Genomic DNA, 19,094 nt, shown 5'->3' with positions numbered 1-19,094 from the left:
ACCGCCTCGGCGTGGGCGGGGGCTGGTGCGGCGCGGCTTTTCGGAAAAGGATCGAGCCGTCGGGCGCCATGCGGAGCCGGGCGGAGGTAGACGCTACGTTACGGACGGCGAAATTGAACCCGGCGGAACTGCTGCCGGTCGTGCACTGCCTCAGTTTCGGTGCGCAGGCCGGCGCCGGCGAGTGCTGCCTGCTGCAGCTGGAGCCGGGTCTCTGCGCCGAGCTGGAGGCGGGACGCAGGTACGGGCGGGCTTGGGGCGCCCCCTGGAGGGCGGCGACGACACCCCCTCCGCTAGCCCCGGGACGTCGATCGGAGGCAGGCTGAGGGACCGGGGCAGGCTGAGGGACCGGGGCAGGCTGAGGGACCGGGGCAGGCTGAGGGACCGGCGGTGGAAGGCTGGAGTTTTCCCACCCTTGCAGCTCCGCCTCGCCGTGAGTGGGAGAGTCGGAGCAGCGGCGCGGGATGGGTCTCATCTTTAGCGTTCATTAGCTGGCGTGGCTCTTAAACGGCGCTTTTCCCAGACTTTAATTCTTCTGATAGGGTGAAGGCGTAACTGTCCCTTAAACCTAGCTCGGTTATACTGGATATTAAAAGCTAGCACCGCCTAAAATAAGCTGGACAAAGCAAACGTAACCAGCACTTTATGATGGGTATTTACAACGCATTTAAATTGTTTCAGCAAAATAACTGTTGTGCGCATTAAAAAAAAGATGGGATAGGGGATAGTTCATGTATTGTTACGGTGTGAGTCAGTAACAAGGCTCAGTTCCTGTTCCCTGCCTCTTCAATCTGATCAGAGTAGCAACTTTATTGCTAAGGTTTCCCACTTCTGTAGGCTGTTGTATGGAGGACTGTTCTCTCATTTTCTTAATTTTTTGCATATGGAAGAATTGCTTCTCATGAGATTTCTAGCCGAAACTGAGGAGAGTTTCTTGCCAGGCATATAAAGATAGATGCCTAAAAATTTGTGTTTAGGGAAGGAGATTATGTCTGTAAAAGAATCCATCTGGCTTGTGAGATTTTCTTACTGGAACTCTTGAGATCAGGCGGATGTCAGGGTGCTTACGAGTTAGACAAACAGAACAGTGAAGGACATACAATATTAGCATAGGCATTTGGTAGGATGGTTATGTGATATCTAGCTCTGGACCAAGAACAGATTCTAGATACGTTTTTGGTACTGTTTTAAAATTACTTCCTTTGCTCCAATGCCAGGGACATAACATAATAAAAATGTTTAAAATGATACAATATTAGAACTCCCTCTAAAGAAAATAGTCCTCAGAGATGGATGTTATTAAGCCTGTTCACACTCAGTGCAATATTGGTAAGGTGTCGTTGGTTAGAGGCCTGAGTCATGCTGAGAACCGCTTGGGGCACAGCTGAGCTCTGTTCATGCATGCAAGCTTTTGGAAGCAGGATGAGCAGTTTGATTAAATCGAACAAGAGCACTTAATTTAGTGTAGCCTGGGAGGAACTGAATGTTCCCCTCTTGTGGTCCTGCTTCAGTATTATCACATCCTCACTAAGAATCTCTATTTAATCAAGTATGTGAGCTGAAGAGGGGGTTTGCATTGATTCTTTGTACTGAAATGATCTAGAAGATGGTCTTATTTCCTGCGTGGAATTATTTGCAAGAAAATGTGTATGCTTTTGAGAGAGAATTTTCTGAAGGGCACTGTACAGTAGACAATTTCTGTTTGCTTTCTTGTTTCACAATGGGCTGGTTTCAGTCCTTATTAAAAAACAACTCTAGTTGTAATCTAATTTCTAAGATTAGTGAACTAGTTCAGGCTTTAAGCATCGTTTAATCAGTGTTTTAGGGGGGTCATCTGAATAGGCAGGTGAAGTGGTTTGACTGTGATCTGCAGAAAAACCTTGAATGCTTGTCTTTCAGAGTGCGAAAACTCAAAAAGGAGAGGAAAAAGCATAGTGTTAAGATATTTTAGATTAATTGACAATTATGTCTTTATATTTTGGTATACTGTGACTGCTGCTACCAAATAGAACTGCAGTTTGTAACTTCTTTACCAACATATAAATGTGAAAAAATATCAGAGAAGTTTAATAGGTGTTCATCCTGAAATAGAGGTAAAAATACATCTTTATTTTGGTGCTCTTTTTTTTTCCAGCCTAGTAATCCGTGGTGAAAAGGATGAACAAGCAGTGTTGTGCAGCAAAGATAAAACTTATGACATGAAAATAGCAGATACCTCAAATATGCTGCTGTTTATTCCTGGTTGCAAAACTCCAGAACAGCTGAATGCAGATCAAGCGTCTTGTAATGTTATTCATTCACAGGTATGTCTTTCTGGGTTTTGTTTGTTTGCTTTAATTCTCTACTTTCTCATTCTCTATAATTTCTTGTATTTTATCCATGATGCACACGTGAAACCCGGCTGGTATTCAGTTGCCTAAACATAGGCTTCTAATGCCATTTTAGATGCCTTGTGGTATTGGTCTAGCTATGAGCTGCCACTGCAGAAGGACATGAGTCTCCTGTAGGTTCTTTGTATATTGAACAGCCCCAGGAGGATGTCTTTATAAATACACTTTATACACAGGGGGCATGCTATCCCTTAGGGTGTCCAAAATGGCTCTAGGGCTGTTCTTTAGGCAACCGAACTTTATCCATAATGTATGATAATTATTGTTTCTAAGAAGTTAAAACTTTGGTTTGTTTTCAGTGGATAGTATTTACTTGTGGTAGGTATTAAAAGCTTTCAGAGAAAATCTGATTTCTCATAGCAGCTGTTTTTAAAATAAGCTTTTTGCAAATTGATTCTTAGGAGTGCTTTCCCCAAAAGGCAGATTATACCATGTCATGCCTGAATATTATTTTTTAAATACAGAAATATATTCAAAGGTGACTCTCTTTCAACTAGCATCTGGAAAGATTTGTTTGAGTGAATGATTTTAGAGTTCTCAGTTTAAAGAATTCATTGTTCACTGCTCTTCTGAAGCATAGTTAATAAAATTCTACTAAAAATAGTTAGGCTAATATTATTACTAGGTCATTATTTGCTGTAATGGATATAATGACATCACTGAGGAGTAATCCTGCTTGTCCTTAGATGAACATAATAAATCAAAACAACATAATTTCTTTTATGAGGTCAGCAGTTCAGCTAATAGAAAAAGTTAATTCAAACTAAAGTAGATTAATGAGAAAGTAATATTCTTCCATATTCTTTTTCTTGCTATGTTTAATGATCTCACTAGTTCTCTGAAGTCACACATGCCGATATCATATAAATGTGATTTGCTTACGAATTATTTTTTGAGTTGTATTTCTAAGAGCTTTCTTAGTGTTTTCAAAAACTGTACATGGTGTATTGGCACTGTAAATTGTGAAACATAGCAAAAGATACTCTGTTTACTCAGTATTTTGGGGCTTCACTGCTTTTCTGTAGTCTTGGTCCTGCTTTTTGTACCACTTGCAAGGCTAATACTCATAGCCAAAGCGTCTGACATTTTATTCACCTCACACAGACCAGCTCTAGTTACGAGCTTTGGATTATAAATTAGAATTATTTATTTTCTTTTCTGTGCAGCATTACTAAATTGCTCAGAAAAAAACTTGGCAGGAAAAAAATATCTAACACTTAGGTAAATGCTATTTGACATGGAGGGAAAGAAAAGCTTAGAAGTTTATCAGGAAATCAGTATTTACCTGAATTTTGTGCCAAGCAAGCTATGGAATAGTTAGATTAAAAACTGAGAGCTTTCTTTGTCTTAGAATTTGGATAGGACTTCTACATATAGGTGGTTTGTTTATAGTCGATTTAAATGGAACATTATTTTAAAGTTTTGGGGTGTTTTTAATGGATGACCTTTAAAAAAAAAAGTAGCCTAGTAAAGCATTTAGGGTATTGGAAAGTACTATCTGGATGCTTTTTCATGGAGGCTTTTTTACAAGGGGGCTAGTGGTTGGGTCAGGAGTCATGAACCAGGCGCCTGTTCTGCCTCTGCTATTCTGTACCTGCTTGTGTTGGTTTGGTAAATAGCAGAAACAATGCTGAAAGGCCTCCAATACTCTGTCCTCTTCAAAGGATCTTCTAGGAAACCCAGGCTGTACGCCGTGAAACACCTCAGGATTGCTCTGAAGGTAAAGTTTTATTAGATTAGTCCTGTTGAATCAATTACACCTGAGCTTCCTGTTGCACGCTTTTAATTTGTGTGCTGAATCAGAGTAAGGAACAGAGATGTCTTTTTAGTTGTGTGCAAGTGTAGCTTACTGTCTCATTAATGTCTGTTTATGATGATTCATTAAGGTGTAAAAAGACCATGAAGTAGATCCCAAGCATGGGAAGAAGTGAGGAAGATGGAAACCCCCTCATAAAATATAGGAGGGGTTTTATGGCAGTAATATAATTTAGTATTAAGAGGAAAAGAAATGTTGACAAGAATTGTGCAGGAATATATCCCATGGTGATATTCTATCACAGGAATATATCCCATGATGATATTCTATCATTTGCATATAGAGGGAGAGGGCTGTTGTTCCCTTTGTCATATGCACTATGAACGTATTTTTATCAATCAATAGTGGATTTTTATTCTTCATTGCCTGTGGTAAATTTTTTTATTGACAATATTACAATGATTGTTTCATCTTTAAAGTAATTACCCTATTAATAAATTCTTGTTCTCAGTGACCAGGTTAACACTTGTTGCTGATAATTTTGGTAAGCTGCTTTGAATCCAAATGCTATATTAAAATGTTTTAAGAGTCACTGCTTATTCTTGTAGATTGCTGGCTTCTCCAATAACTATTGGGAATTAAGGAGATGTCGACCAAAACTGAAGAAACTGAGGAAGCTTTTAATGGAAGATCCATATGAAGGACCAGATAGTCGGAAGGATCAGACTTTGACATTTTCAAAGGTAAATCAGCTACATAAACTACTTTCTTGTAATTGGTAATGGGCAAATTAAAGTGAAGATACATTCTTAACAAGAAAAATGCCTTTCCTCCCATGTTTTACAGTGCTGCTTTGAGTCAATTTTTTAAGCCTACTGTTCTAAACAAGTTGGTAATTATTAGCACTTCCACTGAGTAGCAGGTAAGCACCTTTTTTTAGTAAAAAGAGGAAAAGGAGGGGCACCGAAAGAGACTGGGGATTTCCCTTTTTATATGGGAAGTTTCTTGAAGACAGTCTTGAGAACCTTTTCTAAGTTCCTTGAGAGTTATATGACTACTAAGGTATAATGCAGCCTTTCCTCCTTCTTTGGGGCTGTCATGTATGACATTTCATGTATGAGCAAAGTATGAGGTCAGAGGACACCCATGTGCAAGTCACTTGCCAATCAGTAATTTATGATGACAAGGAGAAACAGGGAGTTGCAGAGAATGACAAGGATGATATGAGGCAGAGAGTAAGACTGACACTACAAGAAGGGAAAGCACAAATAAAATCCTGTCCTGCTGCTCTTTTATGTTTCCAGGAAATCCAATTTAGGATCTAAAGAGTAATGCAGATACTTGGACTGTGCAGCATATGATCTCAGATAAAAGGCTGATAAAAATCCTGGGGTTTTGTTAGTTTGGTTGGTTTTCCTTTTGACTTTAAAAAACAAAAATGGTTGCTTCAAAGTATTTTGTGCTAAGGCTTGGCTGAAGCTGATACCATCAAATCATTTGTGTGTGCTTGGATATTACTTTTCTCCCTTGGAGAGAAATGCTGCCTCTCTCTTCATGGATGATTAACAGACTAATTTCTGATCAGTTTCAGAATCTTTCCTCCAGCATTGCCTTTTTCCACCTACTCTGGTCTAGGCATAGAAGTACATACAGCAAAGTAAGGGATGGCAAAGGGAAAAGGGCTTAAATTGTCCAGAAATTATAAGCATTGACAAACGCTAGCAACACAAAAAATGTCATATGCAATAATATTTATTGACAATATTGAACAAATATTATAAAAATATGTCAATGTCTTGCCAAACATTAGTGCCTAGTTTGAGGACTGATCTTCTCCATTTGTTTTGAAGGAGAATGTATTTCCTATATTGGCTTACTGGAGAACAACTAGATGTATCTGATATAAATGTATACAAATCTTATCTTGCCACTGGTGGAACTTTAAATGAATCTGAAAGGTCTCCATGGGAAAGCTGTCTTTCCTATGGGAGTAATTCGTGTTGGATTCCCAAACAATACATGTGTAGTAAAGACTTCCACTGTGTTGTTTGCTTACACTTAATATTTATCGTGTGCTGGCAACTAATAAGCCACCTTTAAGCTGTTTAAAAACAAGTTACTCTCTTTTGGTGGTTTACTGTAAGCTTCTTACAGTTTTCAGTACTGTATCTTATGCAGAGAACCACAGCAAAAGAGCCATAAGAAACTATAGCACTGTAAGGAAGCCTGTTGAATAGTGATGTGAGTTAACAAACTACAGGAAAACTTATAAATGGGCTAGTACACAGCTTGTTCAGGATGCACCAAATTAAAATCCTGGATTTTACAGTGAAATGGCAATGCATACTGAAATGATTGCATGCATCAGTGTTAAGGATAAGAAACATATTGAATAGATTATCTGGAATTTGCTGGTGCGGACATGGTGCAAGTCAACCCATTCCATTTTATGTTTGCAAGGGTGATGCAGCTGACGAAAGCGTCAGAGCTGAGAGCAGTCATTTCTTAAAAAAAAAAAGCCGTTGGAGTGCTAGTCAGGCCTCGGAGGGGGAAGAAATGCCAAGGACTCTGGTGCAAGGTGTTATCTGAATGGCAATATCTAAGTCACAAACACACTTTCATATTGATCTGGGAATATTTTTGCTCTCAATTGCTAGCGGTGTTTTTTTTAAGTACTATATACTGTGGTCATCCCTTGCTGAAATACTGATGTGAGTTCAGTGCTGCTTAGCCTGATGATGTTTCAACATACTGTTTAATAGGAATGGCACAACAGGAAGCGGAGACTTTTCTGTATTTATTAAATGCTTCTTTAACATGTGGATGTTCCAAACTTAGTGTTGGTTTGTTCCATTTGTGTTCCTGTAGTCTAACAGATCTCAAGTACTTAATCAAATTTTTTTCTTTTCTGATAGGAAATATTCTTATGCTATAATCAATAAAACTTAAATATTAGAGTTGTTTAAAAAGGCTGTAAGGCAATTAAAAAGGGCTGCAAGGCGAATAAAGGAATTAATGAAGCCCTGTTTCCTATGGATTTGTCTGGTGTTCCTTTCCTTTGCTTCAGTCCTCATGATACCTTCTGTTCCTCCCACGTCTCCTAAATCTTTACCAGAGTACCACAGCGCCCTCCTATCTCAGCAAGTAACTGTTCTGCAAGGAGCTGTATGTACTGTGGCTGGCTCTGTGCTACATGTCTGCTAATTGGTTAGCAGACACCAAAACACAATACTAACTGTTGAGGTCATGCTGGAGGAGGCTTTCACTCAACGGAGGTACTAAGTTGGAGTTCTGACTTCTATCCAAAAGTGATAAGTGATTTTTGTTTTGCCTTTTCTTTGAATCTTACAGATTAAAATATGTGGTTTAGGGAAGACAGAACACATTCACTTTTCATTCTTGCTGTGATACTTTACTTGCGACGCCTACTTGCGCTAGTTTGACGTCCTGGGAATACAAGTATATTACTTATGAGTGGCACAAAGACTTCCCTGTGGTTAGACTGGTTTTTATATTCAATAACCCTTTGAGAAAATGTTGTAAGTTACAGGAAGGGTTTCAGAGTGTGTGGTAAACATTAGAAAATTCAGAGTCTGAGGAAGAAAACATCAATCTTCTAAGTCTTTCTTTCATTATATCTTATTAAGGCATTTAGCATGCTTGCTGAAGCAAAGGAGGAGTAAGGATAACCTGTTTTATTTCCTTCTTTTCTTGTTGCAGTATACAACAGAAGATTTGTTAAGTGTGATTCAAGCAAGTGAAGAAGAAATACTGCACCAATTGCAGGTTCTAGATGCCTGCAAAATTGAAGGTATTTGTCTCTAAAGAATATTATTGCCTATGAGGCAATAACCCTGCTTTTATCCCCAAAATATCTGTGTCTCCTTTTTCTAAGGCCCATTCCACATCCTCATCTTTCAAGGTGCAAGTTAATTCAAAGTACGAAGATCTGCTTCCATAGTTCCTATGTCCTCCGCTGCTATGAAGCTGATCAAAAGGATAAAACCGAGCAGGCATTGAGCAGTCTAGCTCTTCCCAGGGTAATTCCTTCTTTGCTGCTACAAACACTGGCATCAGAGTATCCCACCTATAGCATGAATATTTTTTGGCTGGTTGCCCTCTTCATGGATGAGTGAGTACTGCTTTCTGCAGTTCTAGAGGCAAAAATAGCTGATCCTTAGGTAACTCCAGCCCTTTCATAGTCTTTTGTTCCTCCCAGACGGGGTTTATCTCGGAAGTCTCCCTACTGTGTCAGGCAAGGCTGGAACAAGTGTGTTGCCTTGGGACAGGTCCTACTCATCATATACTTGGCCAAGCCCAAACCCTCACCTGGGTGGCAGGTGACAGCAGTCCTAGAGTCATAGAATAATATAGGGCAGAACTGAGCTCGGGAGGTTGTCAGGTCCAAACCCCTGCTTTAGAATAGGGCCAACTTGGAGCTGGCTGCTCAGGGCCTTGGCTGGTTGAGTTCTGAGCATTTCCAAGGGTAGAGATTGCACAACTTCTGTCCAGGCTGTTCCAGTGTTTGACTACCTGCAAGGAGAAAAAAATTCTGATACCCAGCTGGGATTTCCCTTGTTGCAACTTGTGCTTGTTGCCTCCTGTCCCATCACTGAGCACCACTGGGAAGACTGCTGATCCATCTTCTCTATACTGTCCCATTAGATAGGTGGATCTCACAGATGACTTTCCTTGTCATTTACTGCTGCACAGCATCGTTGTACCAGATCTGTGCTTTGTCACATCTGGATTTCTGTGAACTTGGCTGGACCTGAACTGCCACTTTGCAGGCCCAGTGCAATTAGTTCTGTTCACGCACCTCTGTGCCTGAATTAATTATTAGTTTTTCCATTCATCTTGGGATGGGATTTGTAATGTCTTTGTATATGTGGCACTTAATCTACATAAACAGTTATGAACAGTTGAGATGATTTTATTTCTTTCTCCTTTACATCTGCTCTTACTATTCTGTTCTTTTTCTCTGTTTTAATCCTGAAAAGCACAGAATGCTGTCACTGTACTTTGTGAAGGTGTGACCTAAATGTCCAGACTCCTGTAATGTATCTCCAGGGGAACAGAATTAAGGTGTTAATGTTTTCCTTCTAACACTGTTTTGTGGTTTTTTATTTGGCAGGATTTTGGAGAATTCTAGAATTTGACTATGAGATGAAACTCTTGAATCATGTGACTCAGCTAATAGACTCAGAGTCCTGGTCTTTAAGTAAGGTTCCTTTATGTACCTGCCTTGAGGAACTTGGATCTCTAGAGCCCAGGTAAGCAATTACTTTTAGTACTTAAAATTGTCTACAATTATTATTAACTATTACTAATTACAATCATTATTAATTATTTATTAGAATTATAGTGTTGTAACTCTAGATTCCAGTTACCGTGGTGTTAATGATATATTTTCTTTGGCTCTAAAATGTACAAGGGCATTAGTAGTTTAGGCAGACAGGTTAGTAAACTGATTTAAGTGTATATTGGTAATATTTCCATTGATTTGGTAGTAGAAATATTACTACTGAATTGTAAATGGTGGAAGTAGCATGTACTTAAGGTGTAATTTGCTGGCCATCTTGAAATACTTGTTCTGAAGCTATAGCTAGCCAAAAATGTTCAGTTTAGCTCTTGTGTAATGTCTGAGATGGTTGTATGTTTTCTGGCATAATACAGAATTCAGATTGCAAGAGTTGAGTTTATTGTACTGCCATTTGGAGTAATGAAATAATTTAAGATTACCATTCAAACAAAGTCTTAAGTTTACAATGTGTAGCATTTTCCATTTATTTGGCTTTTGGCTCAAAAAGAAATCTTGCTTTAGTATTAGTGTCTATGGTTAGGCTGTAATTTTATGCCATAGTTTTAGAAAAATGCCTCCTGTTCAGTAAGGGATAATTAACTGCCAAATTTGTGACTTGTGTTGCTTCTCATTAGAAAGAAGTGACATGGCAGGAGTCTCTTTTCCTTATTCGCCTTACGCCTTTTAGTCTTTACTAGTTATAACGAGAAAGTGGAAGAGACTTTCGGGGGTGACATGCTGAATTAACTCCCATCTGTCCTTTTTGTCTCCTTTTGTCCTCTTCTAACTTAGTTCTAAGTTCTTATCAATTTGTTCATTTCAGCCATGAAGATGTGTCCCATCCTCCATTCTCCTTGATTTTTTTCCTTTACCTGTTCATTCATCTTCTTGGTAGCTGTTTCTGTAATGTCCTAATGAACAGTTTTAAAACTTAATTTCTAATTTTTTTCTTTTTTTTTTTTTCAGAGAGATGATAGAACATACTCTCTTAAGCTATGGAAGGAAATACATTGATGATGGTAAGTCTGGGAAAGCATACATATTTTAATTTTGCATGAAGGAAAGAGTTATTCATGAGTAAATGCAGATTTTGTGCAGATGGCCCAAACAAATGAATTTGCTAATATGCCAGTAAAAGGAGGGAGCAAACAGTGAGCTAAAAATCAGTGAAGTTCTTGGAGAAAGTTTCATAGGAAAAAGGACTATTAAACTGTACAAGACACTAGGAACAAATCAGGAACTACCAGAGGTACCCAAAGTGATTTATTAGGTTTCTACAAGCCATAATTTTGTGACTAAAGACAGATCACTTCTAAAAGTTAGATGGAATCTCTCTTTAGATACTCTGGGAGGTCTCAGATATCACGTGTTTAAGCAATTAATTGTGCTATTGTGAATAGTCAGTGGCATGTAGATCTCCCTGAATTCAGCTTGCCTGAAGTAGACATCTGTCTTTTGGTCCCTTGAACTGCACCACAAGATCCATTGATTGTATTGATTAAATCTCCATTGGCCATCTCGCATATAGACATAGTATTTCAGTGCTTTAATCTGAATTCTTCCTCACAGTTGCTTTCATCTCACCTTTGGCTGAAGTAGGAGTTGCACTCAACCTTAAAGGACGTAGGAAAGTAGTTGGAGTGACACAGATTGTCGGCTTGGTATATTTAGGCAGGTTACGCAAGGAACAAGACTGAGTTGCAGGAAGTCCAGATGACTGAAAAAGTGGAAGGAAGTGTTTATGCCTGACATTGCTCAGAGAATTTTAGTCAAGGTAGTGAGAATGAAAATAAATTCTCCTTATTCCCTTAATCATCTAATATTATAAGGATGATTAAGGAAGTGAATGTTTTGGTTTAATAGTTCAACCACAGACAGCAAACGCTATATACAAGCCATTTAGAAATAGGAATGAAAGCTGTAGGAAAAACAGTGTTACTGTGGAAAGGGGAAAAGGAGATATTGGGGGAAGGAGAGATATATATATATATATATATCTCAATTGATATGAATGAATATTGTGGCTTGGGCAGTGCTGCACACACACATAATATTCTGCTTAATTTGTTCTTGAGAATGAGAAGTACCATTGTTTATCCAAAGTAATACCAGGTCAGGTTACTCCCTGAGTAAAAGAAAAAACAGGATGCTTGGTTTGTAGAAGACTGTAGAACAGGATGGAAATACAAGGCTGTTCTCTGGGGTTTTTTTATCAAAAAGCAAGAACCCAATATACACTGGTTTTTGTTTCTCAGCAGGGGAGGTTTACTTTGAAATGCATGAAGATAAAATATGCAGAGCTATAGCACAAATGCTTTTGCAAAATGCAGTTAAATTCAACCTATCAGAGTTTCACGAAGTCTGGCAACAAAGCGTCCCTGAAGGAATGACAACAAGGCTTGATCAGCTTAAGGTAAAAACCATAAAGAAGTACGGATTCTTCTGTGAGTAGGCTAACTGACTTGTGTCATATGTAGATTTTATCGATTACTGGAGATTGATTGTGTTGTTTCTGTCACCTTTCAAGTTAAAGTACTTGCGATGTCCTCTGTGAGCACCGGTAGTCTGGAATCCTGACAATTCAGGTTTCTCTAAGTCTGGCACGTTTCACTGTTTGAAGAAAAGTGGCAGCTGTACAGTTAATACTTGTAACTAGAACAGAAGCAGAAGTCGAGCAGGCTGTAGTGACAGGCAGTAGTGACTGTAGTGACAGGCAAGCACAAAATCCTTTTGCTCAAAGGATGTAGAGAGATGTTGGAATTTAATGGATTTCCCCTCCCTTCTTGTCATAAAGGAAGTGATAAATACTGCCTGTAATACAGCACCTTTATGATACTTTTTCACTTTGCCTCTAGTAGTGTGGTTTTAGAAGGCTTCGGAGGTGCAAAGGGCAACTTGTATGGATTATTGCCAGAAAGGAGGAAGTTTAATTGTTTTGTCTTTACTTAACATTTTCTCTCTGCTGATGATGTACAGGGCTTGGCTCTTGTGGATAGAAGCTCAAGACCAGAGACCATCTTTCTGCTAAAAGTAGAAGACTTACCTGAAGACAATCAGGAAAGATTCAACAGCTTATTCAGCATACGGGAAAAGTGGACAGAAGAGGATATTACCCCTTATATACAGTACGGATATATTTCTTTTTATTAAGATACAGTTAGTGTTATATTCTCCCCATTTTGCAGAGCTGACTTCTTAGCAGCTATGATTGACTCAAATATTATACTTTCCATTTTAAATGAATACAAACTCTATATGAATAGAACTGGGAACTGTAGCTACATTCGTTGGATTTAAACTTGTGTAAAAAGCTGATCCTACTAAAGTTAAGTGGGCGATAACTCTCTCTTATTTGATTGAGACAGACTTAAAGGATGAACCTCCTGACATTTATTATCAGCCTCCATATTTATAACACGAGAACTATAGAGCAATAGTGCTTCCTATACCGTGTCCTTTGTTCTTTTGGTGGTTAACCCTTACACTACAGTGCTATCTGGAAGGCCCAGCCATGATACATGTGAGCAGATACAGATGGTAACCCAGAAGTAACTGTATCAAACCTTTATGGGTGGCTCTAAATTTACTGTAATATAATTAAGTAGTTCAAAGCTAACTTTTGCTGGATTGAAAACCCTTTTGAGAGCAGTAATAATAAAAACCAACCAGCCCCCCTAAAAACCAAACTCCTTGTTTCTGAAGTAAATAATGTAGTTTTGCCTGTTGCTGAAATGTCAAGCCAAATTCTAAACTTCAGGTAATTTAAAGCATTATGTGACAGTTAACGGTAGTAGTTTGTTGGGGTTTATTTTTCCTTCCAATACCCTAATCCAGTTTATTGCTATATTTACAAGTATTTCATGGATTCATTTTGTATGAGAATCTCTCTAATGCCAATGTCATCTGCTTTATTTCCTTTATAGAGATTTATGTGCAGAGAAGCAGACAGTTGGTGCTCTTCTGACAAAATACGCTCGCTCCTCAATGCAGAACGGTGTTAAAGTTTATAATTCTAGAAGACCTATCTCATAACAAGTATTGTTTTAAGAACTGAGAATACTGAATGGAATAACAGTGAATGTTGCTTGTTGCTGCCTTCTGGGGAAAGGAGTTGTCAACCGGTATTATACAATGTTCTCGAGTTTAAGCAGCTAAGCTTCTTGAATGAGTTCTGTTTTCTGCTCAGCTAAGTAGAATGTGAGGGTGCTTGTCTCTTCTAAGAAACTATAGTGTCATCAGCCAATGCCCACCTTCCTTTGCCCACCTTCTTTTTCCTTTGTGTCTGTAGTTATGCCAGGAGTCAAGCTACTTCTTGAATATACTTTACCTGTCTATCCATAAACTGAAGTCTGACATTAAAAATTAAAACCTCCTTGATAATAATTGAATCAATTGAATTGATTTCAACAGCAAAATGGAATGCTTAGTCTTTTGCCCATTAGTGAGTGTTCTTAGAGATTAAGATTTCGTGGCAGTGTTGACATTTTGAATACTGCAGACTTTGACAAGCTCATGAACAGATTATTCCTGACTGAGACTATGCTAGTCTTAATTTTGGAGGGTGGTTCTTTTTGTGGTGATGTCTGTGAGTAACACTGGCACGAGCTCTTGACACTTTAACACTTGGCAGAATTGCCTTTTAAATATTACAAAAAAACCAAATTGCAGTCAAGTGTGAAGATATGAGAGAATAGTTGGACATTGTGTTATGAACTTCTTAGGAACTGCCATTAGAATGTAGCTGATGTAGAATTAATGTTTTACAGAAGACTACCTTTGCTTTTTAAGGAGAGCTTATAAAATTTGTAATATTATTTTTTTTTACACTTTGTTATGGCAAATAACTGGACATAGAAATTGTGTCTTGAAAACGTAAGGTGGAATATTATTCTGTGTAGAGCAATGAAACAGGATTTTTCTATGATATTGTCATGAAGTGGAGTGCCTGAAATTGAAATTTTGTAATCATTAAAAAGGATTGTTTGCATGTCAGTGAACCAGAGTTTAATATTAGGCATTTTTCAGATTTATTTTTTTTTAAAACTTAACAATTGCAGAGTTTTTATACAAAAAGCATTTGCTGCATCAAACTCAGATGTAAGGTATGAAAAACCTTGGAACTGCTAGCATGGCAAATGTAGGGTTAGCGGGGAGAGGAAAGAAACTATAAATCAAATGTAACTCTTCAGGTGGATGTGTGTATCCTTGGAATTCTGTTATAGATAAAAAGCTGAATAAAAACTACTTCCTGAACTCTGCTTATTCTTGCCCACTGATGCAAGATCAGTTCCCAGTGCTCCCCATTTCTGCATTGTACAAGTGTGGTGTGTGACCCAGTTGTGTGGAGACTCAGCTGGGTTCTAAGGGTGGCTCTCTGCTGGGAAGAATTGCCTTGTTCACTGTCTGGTTTCAACAGCTGTGGTCCTTTTGATAGCACCAGAAGGTTCCCTCTCAGAGAGATCAACAGTAATGTGAATGTGAAAGCCTTGGAAATAACTTCGATTGCATCACAGAAGATGCAAACACAAAGGCAGTTAATAGTCTTGTAGTTTGCGATACAACAGTGCATATTTACATGGGGTTTTGTTTGTGAAACAAGCAAGAATTTAAGTATTACGTGAATAGAGCTGTATCATAATACCGAGGTAATGATTCGGGTTTATCTAAATTATTTTTGCATGTGTAATCATTCTGTGTGTTAACGGTGCTTCTGCTTGTTTTGTCAGACACTGGAAACGAGACAATGCTTTGTAAATTTCAATAACTGCTGATGCTGAAAGGGCTAGCTCCATTACCTTCTCTCATGCAAGCGTTTATTTTAATATAAAATAGATGGATCAAAACTTGCTTATAAAAGAACAAATCTCGGTGGTGAAGAAACTTCAGATTGTGTCCTCCTGACGCTGTAACTGAAGACACTGCGCAGCACACACGGGGCGGGAGGGAAGAGGTCATCAGACCCAGTCTCACGGTGTGGCTCTGTGCCATGTTTCCAGCAGCGTCGTTGCCGTCTTAAATCCCTTTTCGGTTCAAAAGTGAAGACTGATGTGTTTCAGTACGCTCCTGTGAGCCTGGCCCCCGGGTGCGTTCAGGTGACCTCAGTCTGGCCACTCGAGCGGATGTCAGCGCTCCTCACTCACTGGAGCGCTACGAGTCCAAGTGCAGGCAGCGGGGAGGCTCACGCGTGTGTAAGCAGCGGGAGACCCGACGGAAGCCCCCCCCGTAGGTTTAGCAGCCGCTCCTGTGCCGCAGCTGCCCCCGGCCCCACGCTGACAGGGCTCCCCCCGCGTGGCGGTCACCGGCCGCGCCTCCGCCGCCCCGGCACCCCGCCCCCGCCCTGGGCAGCACGTGCGCATGCGCTAACGGCGGCCTCCCTGCCCCGCGCGCCTGCCTGCTCCGGCGCTGGGGGCCCGCAGGGCGCATGCGCACGAGGACATGCGCGCACCCCATAAACGTCGGTTGGATTATTTTGGGTTGGTTTTTTTTTTTTTTTTTTTTTTTGGTTTTGGCCCATGGCTGCCTCTGACATGGGTACACCGCCCTTCTGAAAAACAAGATTCCAACGGACTTTCCAACCTTCAAGGAAGCAAGCGCCGCTAAACGGACTGTGACCTTTCAACCGCCAGGGGTCAAAGGTTACTGACAAAATGGCGGCCGCTGCTGAGGGGGACAGCGTTGGCGGGGCCCGGTGGGCGTGCTGCTGAGGGGAATCTTGCGCGGCCCGGCGAGCCCGCGCCCTGCCGGTGGGCCGCCCCCGCCCTCCATGCCGGCCGGCCCCAGCCGACCGCCCCGGACGAGAACGACCCGCGGGAGCCGCCAGCCCAGCCGCCGCCCGGAGCAACGCCCGCGTCCGCAGCGACGATAAGGCCGGGCCGCGGGGGCTCTGCGGCGCCGCCTGCGCTCCCCGCCCCCGGCCCTCTCGCCCCCCCCCCAGCAGCGCCTCTCCCCCCTGTCAGCGGAGGGTGCTGCTCCCGCCGGCTGTCCCAGGAGAGGGGACCCCTCGGCCGTGCCTGCCCAGCCGCCCCGGCCTTCCTGATTCAGTAGCTCCCACCTCCGCTGCCCCTTGAGCCGGTTGATTTACGTGGCTTCTGCGGAAAGGAAGCACGCAGCGCCTCTGAACTGGTATCGTACCCCCCGTGGAGAGAGGGGTTGTGCGCTGCACTCGTAAAAGGGTTATGTGGAAAGACTGAATGTTGTTTGCACTGTAACTATGGTGCTCGTTCGAGCTGAAGATGCCTGACTGTTGGGAGTCACAGATCCGCTGGGGAGATGAGTGATCAAATACGGCCTGACGCGGGGAAAAATCGAAGGACCCATCGAGCGAGGATGATGTTGATGCCAGTCTGACAGCCAGCAGTGTGTCTTTAGTGCTGCTGTTCAGGATGAATAGGAAGAAAGGAGACAAAGGATTTGAGAGCCCAAGACCGTATAAATTATAAGTATCTGTTTTTTTTAAAGTAGCTATACTTGAGACCACTGCACATTAGAAACAGGCCACAGGCTGATCAGTAATTATTTACCTGAGAAGGTTGGAACTACTGCTTATGCTGTAGCTTGCATTCAGAAAATATGTGTTGTAGGTATATGTTTTATTGTGTAAATGGACTCACTCATGGACAGTGAGTCTGTCAACCATGCAATCTCATCTTATAAAGATATTTACATTGTGCTTTTCAAACCTTGGAGATCTCTCCACACAATATCGGCACTACAGACCATGCTGTCATGTTTCATTCTTACTGCTGTGTCAACCCCTTTTGACTTAGGGCTTTTTTTTATATAAAAAAAAATGCTTGCATTTGCAGCAGGCAGCTTTGTTAACCAAATTGTCATTTTTAGACGTTGATTATTTTGGTTGTAACCAAGCTGTAAAGCGGTTGTGGATTTCAGTGGATCTTTATGTATTTCTGTTCTACCTCCTTGATTTCTTCACAAATCTGTAACACAAATGTATTTCTAAATAGAATCACTCTTGTTATCATACACATTTTAATGTGTAAGTAATGTTTGAATCCATCATTGGATACTAGATGTTACCATTCTCATGTAGGAATTTTTATTGAACTTGCTCAACTGAAGCAAAGTCACTTTTTAATGCACAGCGTACATGAGTATGTGCATATAATGTGTGATGTGGCATAAAAGTTGAATTATTACAAGGTTGTATCTTGAGTCACGAATAGCGCTACTGTGAAGTGTGGTGAAGATGCCACCAACTACAGAAAAAATATAGAAATAACTTATAGATTTTTAAAGAAGTTGGAATTACTATTTTATCTTCCATTTTTTAAATTGGAGTTTTATTTACCAGGAGTTCTAATATGTCACTGAAAACTTAAGCAACTGTATTTGACTTGTTTAAAACACCCATCTTGATTAATATATATTGTTTAAAATAATGAATTCTTATGACATACTAATTGTAAAAGCACGTACTATATTTTTTTTCATGTATAGTACCTGCTTATGTAAATTATGTATGAGAGTCAACTCACCAGGTAAATTTTTCACAGGTCTCTGATTGCAAATACTATGGCTGCATGCCAGTTCTAACACTGCACATCACTAAAGTGTTAGAACTTGATTCTGTGCCATTAGTAATACTATATTTTTACGTACTGTTACGTGATGTTTGAAAGCGATGTTGTTGTCTTCCTGTATTACTAGTAATATTCATACTAGTATGATACTATATTTGATTTTATTGGAACTTTTCTGACCTTGTATGCAACTTCTATTCATTATTTGTTTTGGACCATGTCAGAGATTTAGACAATCATGAATTCTTACATAGGTATATGCTATATGCAGTATTTATCTATATGTACATACATCCTGTGTGAGCTCTCTATTTTTTTTAAAACTGGGTTAAAATATTTTAAATGCTGGCATTTGTGCAAAACCTTACTTATTTTCTTTTTTTTTTTTTTTTTTTTTTCCCAGCACAACTCACCAGGTAGTTTGTATCAACAACATAAATTTTCAGAGAAAGTCTGTTGTAGTAAGTATTTTTTAATAAAATGTGAAAGTAGAGATTAGAAGTCTGGGTTTTCTTCATGCTTTTAGAGGAAACAACTGCACACACAAGCTGATTATGTTGTTCAGCTTCTTTATATTTTATGCTTTCTAATCTGATGCCTCTCATAATTCTGTCATTTCTTGAGATGCGTCAAATAAAATACCTTCAAACTGTGAACACTTTAATCTCTGTAAGGAGAAGCTTTCTAAAAGAAGGTCGCTGCATTGTAAATAATATTACAAAGCAATTTGCAATTCAAAATTGATGTTCAACACAGTGTTAGCTGGTGTTAGGGATAGGGTTATAGAGTTTTTTAGCTTATATGTGAGTTCACGGGGGCTTTGAAGAGACTTTCACGATTTCAGGCCTGAAATCATGGAGGTTTTTTGTGAATTTAAATATCTGCCTAAATGGATTCTACCTAGTTTTTAAAAATCGTTGTCTTAAGCTCAGATACCAGAACCTAAAACACAGTGATGCTACTAACAAGCATGATTGTCAGTCATGTTGAAGTGTTTTGTTTTATTTCACAGCTGGGAAAGCACCTGTTAAATGGTATGCAAGAAAATGTATTCTAGACATCTAAAAGGGCAAACCAGTTTCTTTTTTAAATAAGAAATTAACATTTTT

The 19,094-nt window shown here is 39.8% G+C and overlaps 2 protein-coding genes across 9 annotated transcripts in view; both read left to right on the top strand.

Annotated features, from left to right (window-relative positions):
• On the top strand, positions 1–14,698 carry DSCC1 (DNA replication and sister chromatid cohesion 1). 4 transcript variants are annotated; one of them, XM_052788401.1, is made up of 9 exons: positions 1–238; positions 2,132–2,300; positions 4,752–4,886; positions 7,864–7,954; positions 9,278–9,416; positions 10,412–10,464; positions 11,701–11,858; positions 12,422–12,570; positions 13,369–14,698. In XM_052788401.1, the coding sequence occupies exons 1-9, from the start codon at positions 69–71 to the stop codon at positions 13,475–13,477; spliced, it is 1,173 nt and encodes a 390-aa protein (XP_052644361.1). In that variant the 5' UTR covers positions 1–68; the 3' UTR covers positions 13,478–14,698. The 4 variants fall into 4 exon arrangements, with proteins under 4 accessions (XP_052644361.1, XP_052644363.1, XP_052644365.1 ...); XM_052788403.1 differs by lacking the exon at positions 1–238 and adding an exon at positions 350–430; XM_052788405.1 differs by lacking the exon at positions 1–238 and adding an exon at positions 452–540.
• A 1,296-nt stretch (positions 14,699–15,994) lies between these two features.
• The window catches only part of TAF2 (TATA-box binding protein associated factor 2), a 64,300-nt gene continuing 61,200 nt past the window's right edge, over positions 15,995–19,094 (top strand). For 2 of the 5 annotated variants that reach the window (XM_052787140.1, XM_052787139.1), the window contains exons 1-2: positions 16,000–16,881; positions 18,393–18,446. In XM_052787140.1, coding sequence (XP_052643100.1) covers positions 16,828–16,881; positions 18,393–18,446 — 108 coding nt within the window. In that variant the 5' untranslated portion in view covers positions 16,000–16,827. Of the gene's footprint in view, positions 16,882–18,392; positions 18,447–19,094 lie in introns of all 5 variants that reach the window. The other 3 variants (XM_052787138.1, XM_052787136.1, XM_052787141.1) reach the window with 3 other exon arrangements.

This window comes from Harpia harpyja, chromosome 5, assembly GCF_026419915.1.
Source record: "Harpia harpyja isolate bHarHar1 chromosome 5, bHarHar1 primary haplotype, whole genome shotgun sequence".
NCBI classification, from domain to species: Eukaryota; Metazoa; Chordata; class Aves; order Accipitriformes; family Accipitridae; genus Harpia; species Harpia harpyja.
This window is presented reverse-complemented; position numbering and strand designations above follow the sequence as displayed.